This window comes from Corvus kubaryi, unplaced genomic scaffold, assembly GCF_017639235.1.
Source record: "Corvus kubaryi isolate FWS band 111438036 unplaced genomic scaffold, C.kubaryi_AGA036_p1.0 68, whole genome shotgun sequence".
NCBI lineage: Eukaryota > Metazoa > Chordata > Aves > Passeriformes > Corvidae > Corvus > Corvus kubaryi.
In genome coordinates this window covers 16406239-16423470 of record NW_024582056.1, presented here as the reverse complement: position 1 = coordinate 16423470, position 17232 = coordinate 16406239, and the positions used below count along the sequence as shown (strand labels likewise).

The 17232-nt window shown below is 39.6% G+C and overlaps 1 protein-coding gene across 5 annotated transcripts in view; it reads left to right on the top strand.

The window, feature by feature from the left end:
• Positions 1-17232, top strand: part of EPB41L4B (erythrocyte membrane protein band 4.1 like 4B) — a 169903-nt gene that overhangs the window by 39006 nt on the left and 113665 nt on the right. For all 5 annotated transcript variants that reach the window (XM_042048629.1, XM_042048630.1, XM_042048628.1 and 2 more), the window contains exon 2: positions 12548-12652. In XM_042048629.1, the coding sequence (XP_041904563.1) occupies positions 12548-12652 (105 nt within the window). The remainder of the gene's footprint in view (positions 1-12547; positions 12653-17232) is intronic.

Sequence of the window (17232 nt, the reverse complement as noted above, 5' to 3'; positions counted from 1 at the left end):
CCATGCCCCACTGTGGATGTGGGGATGTTGTGGGAGACCATGCTGAAAACACAACAATCAGGATAAACAACTTTTGTTGGTCTTGCATCCAAGATTATAAAAAAGGCATAATTAAAGATCTTCAGTGTGCAATTGGTGAGCGAGCATTCATCTTATCACTCTCTTCATCTAAATTGCTTGTTTTCCCCCAACATATGGTATTTGCTATACAGTGAGATGAAAGATGAGTCTCTCTTAATCTACAGACTCTCTGGCTGTATCAACAGTCTTATGTGCTTTGTTGCTCAGCCTGAATAAACTTCATGACATGCTGTCTCTTTCAGAATCAGCGCAGCTGAACAAGTGAGTTGACACTTGTTCTTCCTGCATCATCGGTGTGGTGTTGTATTTCGTGGCACTTAAAGGCTCCACTAGCTACATATGTATCACTTTGAAGTCATCTGAGTTGTAGGTGTCATCTAAAAGCCACCAGGCAGCAAAGTTATCTCTGCAGCCAGAGTTTGGTTTGCAGAACTTTGCTCCAGCAGAAGAACCTGAGTTTGCTCTTGGCTCTGTCCAAGTCTGTAAGTCTGGTAGTGAGAAACATTTTTTTATATTAATGATCTCTCCAGGACAGCGATGGACTCCCCAACATTGGAACACTTTTAAGACTGACCCTGGAGAGGGGGCTGGGCCATCTTGTCTAGACTGTGCTTTTGCCACGGAAGGTTGGACCAGATGACCCTTGAGGTCCCTTCCAACCTGGTATGCTATTGTCTCTATGATTAGTGGTAGGAAAGGGAATTAGGACAGCAAAATATGATCCTCCAGTGACTTAGTGACTTTTCAGACCATCATAGTGCTTGCTATTAATGCTGGTGGTTTAGGTTCTGTTGGATATTTAGTTGAAGTATTGTGAGTTTGTGGGAGTTCTCTGTTCTTGTGTTCACTTTCATTGTGAAATAAAATTATTCTGAGATGAAGAGACTGTTACCAATTTTGTTTGCTTTATAAATGAAGGTTTTTATTAATGTCTGCAAAGAACTGGTGGTACAGTCTTCGCTGGAGCCTTATAAGACTGGTTTCATTTTTAAGCAGTTCATTATCCCTCCAACTAAAACCTGTTCTGTGAAGTGGCTTCATGTTACAGTGACTTTTGGATATGGACTTCGATAGTATGAGTAAGGCCTTATTGACATGTGTTTCCCTGAAATAAAAAAAATTTAAAGGTTAACTTAAAAATTGAGTTGTTATTTTAAACAACTGAGGTGGTAGTAGTGCAGCCATGTGTGACTGGCCAATTTGGAGTGTTTGGTCTGATCTGTCTTGAGATTCAGACTCTAAGAAAAAAATTTTTGCAAAAGTTGTCAAGCGTAGCAAAACCTCTGTTAAGGTGAAACGCCCAGGTGAAAAGAACCAGCCACAAGGAATGTCCCATTAGCCTGTCACAGTAAACTGGGAGTGTCACCAGTTTAATGAGTTCTGCTGAATCTCTGGCAGTCACCGTGGCAATAGCAAAGCTTCCCTATGTTTTTGTGGTGGTCTGAATTAAACATGCAAGCTCCTATTAAGATGTTGTTGATACACAGATATAATAAGCCAGCTGAAATTCTGATACTGTATTTTTTTTTACTCCTTTATGGTGCTTGGGTTTAATTTCAATTATAGTTTTTTTGGATTCTGTTTTATTTCCCTTGACATGCAAATGTGCAGAATCCATTTCATGGCATGGAGCAGGCGGGGTAGCCAACCCTCAAAACAAAGGACAAAACTCAAACCTTCGTGCAAACTACTAAAAGCTGCAGCTTGCTGCAAATGGATTTTCAAATCAAACCATACGTGGGACAGCTTTCTAACTATTGCTAGTCTGTCTGTACTCTCTGGAATGTATGCACACATAGCATGTACCTTTGATCACGTATTTTCATCTGTATTGTTGCCTTAAAATTCCTGAAGCCTGTCTTTTAAAGTACATCCAGAGGAAGCACTGGCACACAACACTCCCTCCAAGTAGGCAGCAAAAACTGCATCATGTAGGGAACCTGATAGGGAAGAAGCCTGACACAGATTAGTGGTTCTTCTTTTCTCTCTTTTTTGAAAACATCACTTTTCCAGAATCTGATGAATAATGTGCTTTTATGCATACTGACTGTGGGGTCAGATGTTTTGTTAATAATCAGTTTTTATCTTCTCAGCCTCTTACCTAACAGGATTGGATGATCTGTTGGTTGGCATTAAATAGTAACAAATCATTTTTGGCTAAAACCTAGTCTTTCTGCTCCTCATATTAACACTCAGAACTTCTAAGTTTATTCAGTAAAAAACCCCAGACTTGAGTCCTTGCTCATCCTTTAGGATGAAGATAAACAGACTGTTGTGCTGCCATGCCTCTTTCAGTACAATAAGGTGGTCATCTGTCCTTCAGATCTGAATATTTATAAGACAGCAAGAAGTTAAATACTATAGCATGATTAGAATTAATCTTCTCGTGTAATTCCTTTGCAGGAGTAAGAAGACTACAGTGCTAAACTTCGTTATAATAAACCTAGGTCTGCTGTTAGTTTTAACTGAGCAGTAGCATCATCTGAGAGATTATTTCTATAAGCTTGAAGTGCTGTTTATTCTAACCCTTTTATAATTGTTCTGATGAAGTTGTTTTAATAAAAACCACATGGCTTTTCCTCTTGCATATTCTGTCTTTCTAGAAAGAAATGTAATTTGTAGTGATTGTCTTTAATTGCATATACTTGGCTAATTATGTTTGTGTTGAAAAAGAATTATGTCTTCCTGGCTGTCCACTAAATGAAATATTTTTAGTGGCAAACTTCCCTGGTCTTCCTCTGTTTTTAAATCTGCTGATTATAAAGCTGCAGTTTAAGAGGTTTTACTGACTTTTCTGAATCTCTGGATTTCTGATTCTCTTCAGAGAGAAGCAAATAATTGGGGTTGATTCTTTGGAGAGGTCCTATCCTATGACTTAGTGTACGAAAGAACAAAGAGTGAAGAGTACTGAAGTCAGTTGGCTGTCTGAATAAATAACTTCAAAAAGAGTTTCTTTGCATTTTTAAATCCATAGAGCTTCTGAGGAAAAGAGCACATTAGAGCTTTGTCCTTAAGTTCCAAACTCCCTTTTTGGTCACTGCTTCTGTTGCACATCTTTGAACTTCTTTTACTGGCTGTAACTGCCAGGGTGATTAATAATAAATATGATTTATATGGAAGATTTAGCACATTATAAGGTAATTAATATAGGTTATTAATGCTAATGTTTGCATGCATGTGGAATTAATTCTGTGCTATGAAAAGTTCCACAAATAGTATATGTTATTTAAGTTTAAAAAAAGACATAGAAATAATTGACTGTGAGTTATGTGGGCATAAACAGTGTGCAATTTTATGCTGGAGGAGAGGAGTGGTTCTAAGGGACTTTTTGTTTTATCCAGACATAAATAAAAGTAAATTCGTGCAGCATACAGGATGTGATATTACTAAAGGAATCTGCACCTTTTTGCTGTTACAGGTCAGCAGGTGGTGGTGGGGATTCTGTTCTGGGTACTCAAAAGCAACATTGTGTAAGATACCAGTTCTTAGAGCAGCTGTCCTAGGTTTTACCTACCAGCCACAGCACAGCTTTGTGGCCTCCTCCTTGCCTGGGTAGCAGTGTTAGGAAGCAGCTTTTGGCATACCAGCCCCATGCTAGGCTGTGCTGTGTGGTCCATACATGAGCATTTGAGTGGGGAGGGGGTTTGAAAGCACTGTTAGCTTGAATTAGTAGTGATGCTTAACTGATATAACTCCTCTCTGTAGCCAGTTCTTTACAAGGCATTCAGCTTCCCTGATGAACCTCTTGGGCAGGAGTCAGGAACAGAACCTGTGACTTGTCTGGCTGGGAGAGCGGGAACCCAGCAGCCTTAATTTATGTCAAGTACAACTGCTCGTGTTGGTTGTGCATCTGACTGGCCATTACTGCTGGTCTGAGCTATGTCTATGCTGAAACAAGGTTGCCTGTAGAGCATTATTGGTAAACTGCTTTATTGTAGACAGTCATAAATGTGTCCTATTTAAAAACAAGTTTAAAAAATTGGAAAGAGTTGAGTCAGGCACCCATACATGTGAATTGTATATGAAGGATGTGTCTATATGGAAAATTCTGTTTGTACAATTGCATCTGTTTAAAACTGTTTCTACTCATGGAGCTTTCAAATGCAGGTGTATAAGAAAGCAAAGCTGTCATTTGAAACCTTGGTACTGTATTAGCATAAGAAAGTGCAGAGTCTTTGCTAAACTCTCCCGGGATTCTCTTCTGGTAGTACTTGCCTCTTTCTGCTTGTTCTTTTGAATGTCAGCTTATGCCAGTGTTCCATGTTATTTCTCAAATACAGTTTAAATTCATGACCTAGAATTTTCTCTAGCTCTCCAGCAAAATGGCACCTCTGTTCCACCGTGATTTGTGCAGGAGGACAATGGGCAAGGGAAGGCTAAAGCATCACATTATGTTGTGTTTGATGGTATCATCTTGTAGAGGTGGCTTCCACTTCAACGCCCATAGTTTAGCTTTATCAAATAATACCTCTGCGTCCGGGAATTCAGAACTGTAAATTATATTTTGAGTGAAATCATGTAGGTTAAGAAGTCTCAGCATAGGTTTTGTTCTCCTCATCCTAGCTACTTCGTGTTTCCTCGGCTTTGTGTTTGAACCTGAGGGGCATGTAATATTTCAAGTGGGTCAGGAGAGGGAGCTGGCATTCTAGGGGTGAAAAAGAATCTTTACATACAAATAACCCTTTTTTTTTATTGTGCCTCTGAGGGTATAATTGTGGTGGGGTAACCTGTCTGTGCCTAAAATAACAGGAGTCCAGACAGACTTCCAGAACATAATGTTACAAGTAAGGATTTTTTTTTTTTTTTTTTTTTACTGCTTTGTTCTGTGGCTAATGGTAGCTTTTATCTGTTGCCTGAGGATCCCATTTAGAAGTGCTGACAGTGCTTTTCTCCAGGGAAGAGGTCTGTGTTGCCAGTAGTACATGTAGGTGATAGGGACAATGAGCGGAACCTCTCCTTCATCTGAGTCTAATAAAATAAAAATGTCACTGCTGCTAATAATGTTGACAATAGTAATTGCACATATAGGGCACCCACCACGGTAGTACCTGCCTGCCCTTCGTGTGACTTTTGGAGAGATTAAAGACTTTGCAAAGACAGCATGCCCTTCGGATGACTGATGGAAATGTGAAATTGCCCTGCATAAGGGTTTCCCCACTGCAGTGGGTTAGCCTTAGCCATCAGCCAGGCTCCTTCCCAGCCCTCTCATTCAGTCTGCAGGATGGGGAAAGACGATGTGGAGAAAAAATGGATCAAAAAGGCTCATGGGTCAAGATAAAGGTGACTCTTTACCCAGCTCAAATCCACTCCTTCCCTCCTGACGTCTGTACCCTCTTCCTACCCTCCACCACCAGTCGTCCATGGGTCTGCTGTGGAGATGGCTGAAACCAGCTGTGTCCAGCCTGGGACAGCCCCATCTTCTCTGAAAAGACTAAGCAAGTGGTGAAATTATCCCTTACAGCTAACATACGTTTTGAGACACAGTAGTTTCTTGCTCCTTTTTTCAGCAGCAAACCAGACTTCTGAGCCTCTGGGTAGGCTACTATAATCAGTTTTTGAAGGGCTGTACTCTAAAACTCAGGTAGTGAAAGCGCCTGTTTTGGAAACAACTGTGCAAAACCAGCTTTCAGACAAAGTTAGCGTTGTTCAGATCATTTTATAAATTTTGTTCACTTGTACTTGTCCACTTGAGGGAGAGAGAGAATGTGATTGAGAGGTGGGGAAGGAAGTGGCTGGAAGCAGGGATGTGTGAAGTGGCAAAGGCAAAGGAAACCCTGTACTCACCCTTCAAATCTCACCTGACTTTCCTGGATCCGTTTTATGTTTGTGTTACTGTACATAGGAATCTCTCCAGTGCGTTTCTTGGCATAGGTTTGGACTCTTTAGAAAGGATTGTTTGCATCTAAGGTAATTCCCTCTCTGCTCTATTTTCTGTATATTCTCTCTAATGCTGTGCTGCCAATTCAATCTTTGATTCATCTTAATGAGTTTGTACTTTATGAATAATGAAAAATCTTTTCTTCATTCCTATTGCAGAGTTTGAAAATGGCATATTATTCTTCCCCTCCCTTAGTTCTTCATGGTTTGGGTTTCTTGGTTTTGTTTGCTTTATTTGTTTTTATTGTTACTTTTTTGTTATTGGGCCATTTTAATTTTTTTTTGTTGTTTTATTTTTTATTGACAACTGACTGCCCTTATATAACACGTAGAAAGCATAAGCTGATGCAAGAGACTTGGCCAATGTCACGCTCTCATGGTAAATGTACTGTGATCTGACTAGAGGTCCAGTGCCATTTGGGTTTATGTAGAGACTTGGTACATATAAAATGTGGTGATCTATTTATTTGTTCTTGCTCAGGCTTCTCTTCCAGTGAACACTGATTCTTCTTGCCAGTAGCTGGTGCAGAGATGAAAGTCTGCCTGCTGTTGAGAAATGCTGCTGTGCAGCAATAGTGAGATTTACTATACCCCCTCTTTGGGGATTTTCTTTTTCTTAATGACTGTCTACAACTTCTCATTGGCATCTGGGTTGCAGGAACCCAGCTTGGTTGCACTGTCAGCCAATCTGCCCACAGAGAGAATATTCTTAAGTGGTTGTGTGCTTATCTGAGTTTCCCTCTATCCCCTTGATGGGATGTGACTTGTAAGAGTCCTAGTTTTTGAGACTTTTATCATAGGCTTTGAGAGTAATTTGAAGGAAGCAGCTTGGTTTGTTGGTGTGGTTTATTATTTGTGGGAGTTTTGGGATTTTTTTGCTTTGGTGTTTTGTCATTTTTTGAGGGGTTCTTTAACTTTGCTTATAAGCCACTTCTGCTCAGGAAATAGCAATTTTAGTTTGGGGCCTTGACAGAAATGACTGGGAGCAAAATGTTTGTTCCTTCAAGGTTATAATAAGTAAATACCCATGAATAAGGTTCATGGGATCTTTTTGTCTTCTGATGAACGGCTGACGGCTTGGCGATGTGTGTATGCATTTGGCATTTTTTGTTGCTTTGAGTTTTTTTGCAGGGGGAACTTCAGGGAATTTTGGCTCTTGTCTTCAGCTAATTTCTCAAAATTCAAAATGAATTTTGTTCTTCTTCATATAAAAGTTCACATGCGTCATCACTTGCATTTTCTTCTGGGCACGTTCAGCAATGCTGCTTGTTTCTATGGTCTGTACTACATTTAAACATCATTTACATGCAGTAGCAGGCTCTGAAGCAGTACTGGTGTTATTGCCATGACAAGGTGACAGGTTTAATGGCTATTTGAACAGTGTCACATTTTCAAGTGAGCTTGTAGACAGAACTGAAAATTTAAGTCAGTGGTTGGCTGGTAAGAAAATAACCTGGCATCTTCATTTGTAGCTTGAGCAAGTTAGCCAGCCTCATGGAAGTGTGATGTGTTAAGAAATAGCTTGCTTTTCTTCAATTAACACTGATTTTATGAAAAGAAAGTAGTATTTGCATAATTTCAAGCACAAAAAATGCAACTCTTTCCCCACTCTTAGGAATCTGCTCATTAGGCCCCTGGAGGGGAGGGTGGGACAGGCACCAAGGTCATGGCTAGTACCAGAGTGTCCTCTCTGGATGGCAGTGTGCAAACTGGAATTTCAAAACAAGCGGCTGACTTTGACAATACTACCTACAGCAGCAGTGCTGGCATGGATAACGTGGTTTTCAGAGCAGCTTCTGCAAGCCCAGCCATGGCCTCCAATAAGTCTTTGGTTGAAGCTGTTAGATACCCTTGATTTATAAGAATGCAGAAGAGTCGCATTTTTGTGCTTAAAACTATGGAAGTACTGCTTGCTTTCAGTACATTTGAGTGTGTTTGAGCAACTGAGGGCTTGACTATCCAGAAGAAAGCAAGTTAAAGGACAGATGATAACTGAGCACCAGGAGTCAAGGCTAATTAGAAGCATAGATGGCTTTTATGCATGTTTAGCCTGAAACACTGGGAGATAGCACTGCCAGTGACTGTTAAAAGGCAAAGCGAATTCTCGCTGCTAAGCAGTATGGCCAACAGATAAAGCCTGAGGTTTGAAAATGAGCTGTAGGCTTTGTAATTGAGTTAATAACAGTTCAGATGTAAGAGGACTGAGCAGAACATACTGAGCTACTCTGTTTTCAGGAGGTGCCAAGGAGGGGAAATGCTGGTGCCATCAGAGCAGGGCAGTATCAGGCCTGTGGAGGTGGAACTTGCTAGCTACAAATGTGCCTTTAACAATTTACTAGAAGCTCAGACCTGGAGTCAGTGACCATGAGACCGTACCAGCCCACTCTGCAAAAGTATTTAACATCTTGCAGAATACATAATCTTGTGCTTTCTTTCAAAACAGAAACTAAGTCTGCCCTACCTACTCATTGCTGTTGCTACTCACTATTCAGCTTGGGATGCACCAGCTTTGATTGGAAAGTTAATTGGCTTTGACTTTTCTCTTGGCAATAGTTTATTTTCCTTCATTTTGGTTGTCATTTTGTCAGTTTGCAGACTATTTCATGTACCTCTTGGCCTATTTGACAGGTTGTTTTCCCAAGCAGTGCTTCAACCATCTCTGAAATCAGTTAATAGTTTGTTTGTAGCCCTGTAGTCTGAGCTCTCTAATATGACTCAAAATTTTCACCCTCTCCGCTTGGGTTCAAGTAACTGCACTTGAGTTTGGGGAAGGTGTGGGCAGAAGCTCTCCAGCTTTGCTTGTATGTGCTCTGAGAGTGATCAATGGCATCCTTGCACTGTATCTGAACTAAAATGAGACTTTTCTGGCTTGTATGTCCACTTTTCATGCCCTTTGGCAAAAACCTTTTAAAGAGCTCTGGAACAGCTAAAATCAACACTAATCAGCTTGTTTAGACAGGGCCAGCTGGTGTAAAATGTCCCTGGCTGATAAATTTTCTCTTTCCTTCATGTCAACCAGAAGCACGTTAAAACCTCTTGCCTATTTCCATGTCAAGTCTGGAATAGTTTCTAATTAGAGAAGCTAATCTTTGTTTTGTCATGTTTTAGCTGACAAGAATTTCCATAGATTCCCTGAGACTGGAAACTCTCTAGCAGCCAAAAATGTAGCTTACTTGAAATGTGGGCCATGCAGTTGTCACTGTGGCTGTGCAAGGTGCTTCATACCCATCCCTATTGGAGTCCTTGTAGGATTTGCAGTGAGTCCTCATTTAACATAAGAATTCCCTCTGTGATTCATGATTCCAAGGAAGATGATATGGGGGTTTATTTGAGATGGGCTTTCATGAAACAGAGTGGACAAAACTCGAGTAATTGTTAGGTGGAACAGGGATGACTGACATGAGAAACACCTTTTTTTTTTTTTTTTTTTTTTGCCTTTCTCTCAGTGATTGCTCATTATCAGGGAGGTTCCCAGTCTGCAGGCATAATTCAGTCTTTGTGCTTCATCAAGTGCCTGCCTCATGCTAATTCAGTTTTACCTTAGGTTGCAGCTGTAGTTTCATTTGTAAGCTGAGCATTTCATACCCACCCTCCCAGTGCTTGCCTGTGAGGTTTCATGGTGCTCACACAAGTTCTCCTGAGCTCCAAGGAACACTCCACCAGAAACTGGCAGTGTTTCAAAACAAAACAAAAAAGCCCCCAAACAAACAAAAACTCACAAACCAAAAAGAAAACCCTACCAAACAAAAAGCAAGGACAAAAAAGCCCCAACAAAAACAATCCAAAAAACCAAGCCAAAACAAGGTTTTGCAACTTTTCTTACATCACTGTTCCCAATTACAGTAACTTCCATACCAACAAAATAGTAACTCTGTATAATAGTATATGCATACTGTTTGTTGCCATGTACTTCATTTTGTGAGATGTAAGTTATGCAGGCCATTCACATCTGATAGTTCTGAACCATCTGCCTAGCAAGGTATGACTGTAAAATATTTTTAGTTTATGGTTTGGGCTTTTTAGCTGTATGTATAAGCACAAGTCAAAGGTCTGTAGAGAGAGTGTGATTTATTAAAGTCCAGATTACTAGATCTACTATAAAAATTTTATTGTACAAAATCATTCTCTTGTCTTTATGTGGTACCAGATTTTGAAAGGGGAAACTTATTTTTAGCTACTGTTTTGTCTGGAAGGAGGGGAAAAGAAAAAGACAGTGAAAATTAAAAGTTTATTGTAATACAGACATTTTTTGCTTTAGAGACCACTATCGTGGATATGTAATGCCTAAGGAAAAAGCCTTCTATTTTTCCTGTTCCACCCATTTCATTCAGTGCACATTAATTTAGGAGTCCACAGTCTGACCCCCTGGATTGTCAGTCAGTGGTGAGGCTGAATAAAGAACAGGTCATCCTTTACTGTTACTAGAGGAAAGGAATTAGTTGCTTTTATCTCCCCCTGTAGTGCAACATCTCAAGGACAGTTTTTTGTCAGCAGTTCGTTGGCTGCAGCAGCTTTATCATCTAAGTGGTACGAGTTGCTGGGAAAGCTCATTTAGTGACAAGTTAAATGCTACAATCTCCTGTAAGCTGTGTATGTAATGCTGCATTTTATGGTCTAGCCGTGCAGTGCAGAGCTATTCTCCATGTAACACATGTTAAACATTAACTACTGTTTGGGTACAGAAGGTGGAGTGTGCTCTCTCTGGTTTCTATTGGGTGTGTGGCAGTGGAAGGTAAACATATACTGGTAGTTAATGCTATACAGCAAGCAACCATGAGCAGAGTAGGGCATAAAGTGCATTTTTTCCTACATTGGTGAATATTTCATGTTCTGCTGTTTCTCTTTTTATTGCTTTTGAGGGGTTTTCTCCTCCCTCATTTAAGCAGAATCTGTTTAAATTTTGTTGTGCTTTGGTTTGACTTCTTTTAACAAGTGCTGATTTTACTCCGTATTAAAAAATATGTTCTGGATACTTTTTGTTCAGTTTATAACAATTACTGTACAAGTAAAGATGATTTCTTAGCAGTGTACTGTTTTAAGAAGCCATTGTACTCTCATCTGCTTTTAAAAGAACGTTGAACTTTGGTTAAGAATGTCTATTATCCACCTCTTGCCCCCCTGAAAAAAAGGAGACAGTATCTTACAATGATAATTTAATGTTGTTATTAAGCTTTTATGCAGTTTGTTTCAATGGAAGTCCTTCTGTTGCTCTTGAAATTTGATATGATTCAATTTCTGTGCTTCTGTTTTGTAAGTTAAAAAAACCCAAAAAATACAATTTAAATAAAATTTGTTACCTATACCTGAACTTTCTTGACCTTCTTGGAAAAACAGAGCTGTAACTCGTCATCTTGTCTGTTGCTGAAGACTGATTTTGGACAGCTTAGAACCCTGAACAGGAGCTCTGCATGTTATGATTGATGCTGCCTTTGTGTAGAAGGCCAGACTAAAGGAACTGAATGCTTAACTCTGTCAATTTTGCTGCATTTTGGGGTGAAGTGGAAATGCCTAATATGTTAGGTTTAAAAATAAAAATTAAAAAAAAAAAATCCTTAAAAGTATAGGAGGGACAACAGTCACAAAAATGGATCCTGATCAGTACTTCACTGTATAAAGTGTAGCTGTAGCTTCACTCTCTTACTCAGATTTATGGTCATCTCATGTATTTTTGGCCAAGGGGTGTTTTTGCTCAAGAATTTGAAAGCTTTCTTCTCCAAGTAACTCAACAGGATTTGCATGAAAAGTTGGTTTGTTATTGCCTTTTCCTTCTACCCACCTGTAATCTTCAAACTTTGGTTTTCTAGCATTGAAGAATGTGTATCTAAATCCTTTTCTTAACCTCAAAACGAGTACCCAGGCCAGTGCAGCCTACCTTTAAGACCTGCTAAGTTTTCTACATGTACCTGTAGTCAATAATCGGGGTTTTATTTGTTAGTTTTATTTCCATGCCTGCATGTTTCAGATGGCATGCCAAGTAAGAATGACAGCTTTTTTGGCCCTTTTTTGTTTCTTCATTTAAAAGCCATAAATATGATGGCAATTGGTAATGTAAATGAAAGATTCTTATAAAATCCCATTAATTTTCTTCACAGTGCTCTTCAAGTATTCAGGCTGTCCAGAATTTATTTTGCAGCTTCAGTGGTGGTATGGCCCTGCATGACTGCAGCTGCTGTTGATAGCCAGCAGATTTCAGGCAGAGTATAAAGCAAGCTTTTCCTGGAGAAATCTGACTTCCTGGGGTATAAAATAATGGCTAAAATAAAGTGAGTTAGGACACTTGTAGGACATAAGCCTTTCTTTTCTCTTGTACATTTTTAGTTATGATGAACTTTGAAAGTTTTCTTTGAGAGTGAAATCTGATCTTGTTGGAATAGCTGCAGACAAGAACAGCATGTCATGCTATATTTCCTGAGGAAAATAAAAAATGTCATGCAATTCTTCAGAATAAATAGAATTGCTATTTCAATATTATTTTCCTTTGTGTATCTCTTCTCACACTTTTGAACTTGAAAAGAAACACACCCAAACAAACTCGTGTTGACCAGCTAAAAAAAAACCAAACCAAAAAACATTTTCTTTTCTGTTACAGAAAAATGCAAAGGGGCAGGAGTTGTTTGACCAGATTGTGTATCATTTGGACCTTGTAGAAACAGATTACTTTGGCCTACAATTCATGGATGCTTCCCAAATTACAGTAAGTATAACTTCAGTTAATTTTTATGTTTTGCAGTAGTTTGTGTTGCCTATTATAAATGTATTGCTGGTGCAGTTCAATGGAGAGATGTCATCATTGGGGGATGTACTGCTGAAACAAGTGATGCCATGTTTGGTTCTTGCACATAAAGCTACATCCTTTGAATGAGTCCTGTGTCATTTTATATGACATGCACGTGACTTGGTTGCACACGAGTAAAGAAGAAATGAATGTGGGTAAAGAAAAATGTGCTTTCTGGTTAGTAGGCTCATGGTAGTCAAAACATTTTTCAAGCAAGGATTTCTTGTAGCTCTTCTCTCTCTGCTGTTCCATGCACAGATTATGTTGCTTTGTAGATTTAGGTTCATTTGCAATAGCAAAAGGTTTTAGCTAAAATTCTCCTTTTCTCTGTATAAGGACCTCCAGTATCTACAGGTAAAATAAATTAATTTTAAAAACCCCCCATATTTACAGATCCAAATAGATATATTGATAGGATAGGGTTAAAAGACTACAACACTGTGGTTACACTGTATTGCCATATATTTAATCTTTTCTTTTGTCTGTTCACTCTCTGTGAACAGGCAGTTTGGCAAAAACCTGCACTGTGGATAGAGAATATGCAGACTTGGAAAATAAGTGTTTCTTTTAGTGCTCTCTGGTCAATATGTAAATGTTTTTTCCATGATGCAACAGAAGATGTCTTCTCTGGGATAATATAATAAACTAATGGGAAAATGTAGCTACAGTACTGACATCTTGGAAGTGTAGGTTCTAACTTTACCATCCCAGAATTCTCAGCTTTATTCTCTAACAAGCTTAGGTCAAAGGGATGGATCAGTGTTCTAGCAGCTGCTTTATCATCTGTGTTTTACCAGTGATTTTAAACAACAAAGAGGAATTATAATAGCTTGATAACCTATCCAGGAATTATGACTTGATATTGGAAGCAGGGAATCTGTGGGTTTGGGGAGAAGTGGTATTAATCTGTTTAAACATTATCCTGATGTCTAAGTTAATTTAAGTTAGTGTCACTGGAAACTGATGTTTCGAACTAAGTATGTCCATAAGGGGTTTGGAGTTTTGAGGAAGTTTAGTGTGTATTCCTGATAAAATTTCTATTACATAAATTGTGTGTACTTTTATGATGGACCTGATTATAAGGACACAGTTAATAGAGCAGAGCCTGCTCGTAATGGGAAGAACAAATTATATTGTCACTGATTGTCAAATCATCCAACTGGGAATTTGATAGCTAGGAATATTTACTTAGCAAGGAGTTCCATAATGTTTTGAAAGAAGGGAAGCAGAAAGGGAGAGCAAAATATCCTTTCTTAGCAAGAAAGAGGGCAGATCAGAAGCCAAGACTCATTTTCTTTAATGTTTGCAAAACTGAAGGGCTTTTTTGACTGGTAAGAAAGATGAAGCAGATGTGAGCAGCCATGTCTTCTGTGTAGCTCTCTCACTGGTGTTCAGGGTAAAATGTGCCTATACATGCAAGTGTTTTGGCTTTGTTTGTGTGCTATTTCTTTGCTCTGTATCAAGGAGGGAAGTACATGATGCATCTACAATTAGAAGAGGGATAAAGGGCTGTGAACAGCTGTTGGGGGGGCTAAAATAAGCCAACTCTGGTTGCAGAGCTTTGGTGGTAGGCTTGTAATTTCCTGAATTAAGAGAAGTGTTGAAAGCAGAGTTCTTTACCTTCACTGAAGTGCAAGGCCAAAAGCTCTTACTTGGCTCTTTTTTTTTTTGGTCTGGCTCAAGCTGGGCAGCGAGTAGAGCTCAGAGAACTTCAAGGCACAAGCCTTTATCTTGCCCAGCACCCTGTGCCAAAAGATTCCATGCTTTAACAGCCTTCCTTCATCAGTTTTGAACTTGTGGCCTGCTCTTTTCGCTTGCACAGCAATTAATGCACAGCCTCCATGGGCTTCTGCTTAGTGCCAGCCCCAGCCGCACAATGGCAAGTGGGGGACTGGAGATTAAAGTTGTGTAAACCCCTTGAGGCTCTAAGCCTTTGTCTTTAGTATGTATTGTTATGGGCTGAACAACTTTAAAGGCAGCATTATAAATAAGAGAGCACAAAATAGTCTTTGAATAGTGGAGATTGCTTCTGTGTGTGCCAAGGCCAGCAGCTTTTGAGTGCACTGTGTTTCCTGCAGTCCTGTAACTTTGCCAGTTACAAGCAGTGTTGATAGCTGTGATTTGGAAAACAAAATCACGATTAGAGCTTATCTGCTTTGAAAGAGAAAAAACTTTAATTGTTTGAACAGCTTATTTTTAATACAAAAAAAAACCCCAAACATAAAGATGTGAAAAGCAAGATGTCAGCAGTAATGCAGAAAATCCTGTAATGCCTGTTCAGTGAACTCTGCATTAGTTTGTATCTTGTGCTCTTTGAAGACATCCATCAGAAGAATGTAGAAGGATGCAGAAGGATAGGAGGATGTAGATAATCATCTAATAGTTTATTCTAAAGCAAATCCTAGTGTACTGTTGTATTTTAATTACTTGCTATTCAGTCTAGAAGTAGAAATACTCTAATACAAGAAAATAATTTCTTATTCAGCTGTTACAGAACTTCAACAGAGATGTAGTGGTTGGGATGAATGAAGAGTGTCACTCTGATGTAGCAGGTCTCTGCAGTGGTTTAGAGAAAATGTAAAGCTTATTGGGTTTTTAGTTACTTTTACTACAGTGTATGTTTTCTAGCAAAGCAGGAGGCCTTGAAAGCTTTAGCTGAGGTTGGGAATAGCAATAATAAAATCTTGGGAGACCATACTACTGAAATTCACTTGCCATGAGGAAATACTTAATTGATCTTTGTAGAAAGTGGTAGCGTGCAATGAATTCTATGGTTGGTTTGGGTACTTGACATTTATTTTTGGCCATTGGTAGCTAATGTTTATTCATTTTCTGTCCAGGAGTGTCCTTTCTTTGTCTCTTATTCCAAATCATCTTAAGAAAAAGGGTTTCTGTGGGTAATAGCTCCTTGTGAGCTCTGTTTTACAGGGTCTCTCAAGATATAGACATCTCCATTTCTACGTTTGCATTCTTTGTTCCATTTTTCTGTCCTGTGATACCAAAACATGGATAACCTCACAGCTGCTCCTGTGTTTTACAGGAATTCATAACTGAAGGATTTCCCATGTTTATTAGCTTGCAATTTGCTTGCTTCCATCATGATCTTGTTTCTGTTCACAAGAACAATTACAGAGTAATTGAGGGGGAAGAATTTTTAAGATAAATCTTTGAAATCCTTTTTTTTCTTTTTAGTTTGTGCAAATGAGTTGCTGTCATGCCTGGGAATGTGTGGAAGCAAAAGAATTAAAATGCCCCTTTTCTCACACGTGTGTCTTTTAGTGATCCTCTAAGTGGTTTACGTCCTTTATGTCTCATCTCTACTGTCACAGAGACCCCTTAGCTTAAAGAAGGTCCGTATGGAACAGCCTTTCCCAGCTGTGCTGTGCAGCCAGTTGAGCCTTTTGAGGGTGATTGCACCCAGTGTATCTGGCACGTGGGGAAGCACTGGATTTACAGTGTGTGACTGATGTGTGAGGACACCCTGTGCCCTCCTGCAGGTGCCCATGGCTGTGGTAGGGACCAGGGTTCCCTGGGCAGATGAGTGCCAGGACCAACCTGCAGTGAGTTGTCCTGGTAAACCATGTTTTCATCTGAACTTCTCAGTATTGACCAGTTTCTAAACTGGATTTTGATGCAAGAGGTGAGAAGACAGTGGAGAGAGGAGATGGAGAAGATTGTGTAGAGGTGAAATAGGCTTTCATGAAAGCAGTTGCTGCAAGTACAGAAACAGGAGGGAAAAAACATGGCCAGAACCATGTTGCCCAGGGTGGGCCTAGCCAGCAGCAGTGTATTGGGATGCACTGATTCTGACACTGAGATCCTCACCTCTATGAAAGGCAGCCTTCTGACCATGTTTTTCTGGGAAGGGCAGGATCCTGTATGTCTCACAACAAAGGATTTCAGCAGTGCTGGGGGGCGTGTAGGAAGCAAGCTGAACAACAAAGAATAATATGAGTGCCTTTGGTTCCTCTACACATTGAGAAGCAGGCGCCTGGATGTTTCAGCAGGTATTGGGTCAGGGACTTGTAGGGCCTTGGTGCTTTATGACTGCCTCTGCTCTGTCTATCTGAATTTTCTTTTTAAGAGCTCATTGGTCGGGTTTTTTCAACTGCTGCTTTTGATATTACTGCTGTGACTTCTTGAGATGTGAGGGATGTGGAAAAATGAGCAGTTCAAACCAGTCAATTAGCATCATAGTGTGATATCGGGGAGTCTTTTTCCTTTTGTACTTCTTAATACTTTTACAAGTGTTCATTTAGCAGAAGAAATTAGGGACAGGCCTTATTGTTCAATATGCTGGATGTGGGGAAGAAGAGAGACTGGTAAATATTTTGATAGTGCCAAGTGCTTCCTTTTCTGCTGCTGTTAGAAACATACTATTTTCCCCACTAATAAGCTGTGAAATTCCTCTGTGACTCAGTTTCCCCTCCCTGAATCTCTCTTGTTCCTCTGGATGATGAGCACTTTGGGTCTGTGCGTGTTGCAGGATATGTGTCTGT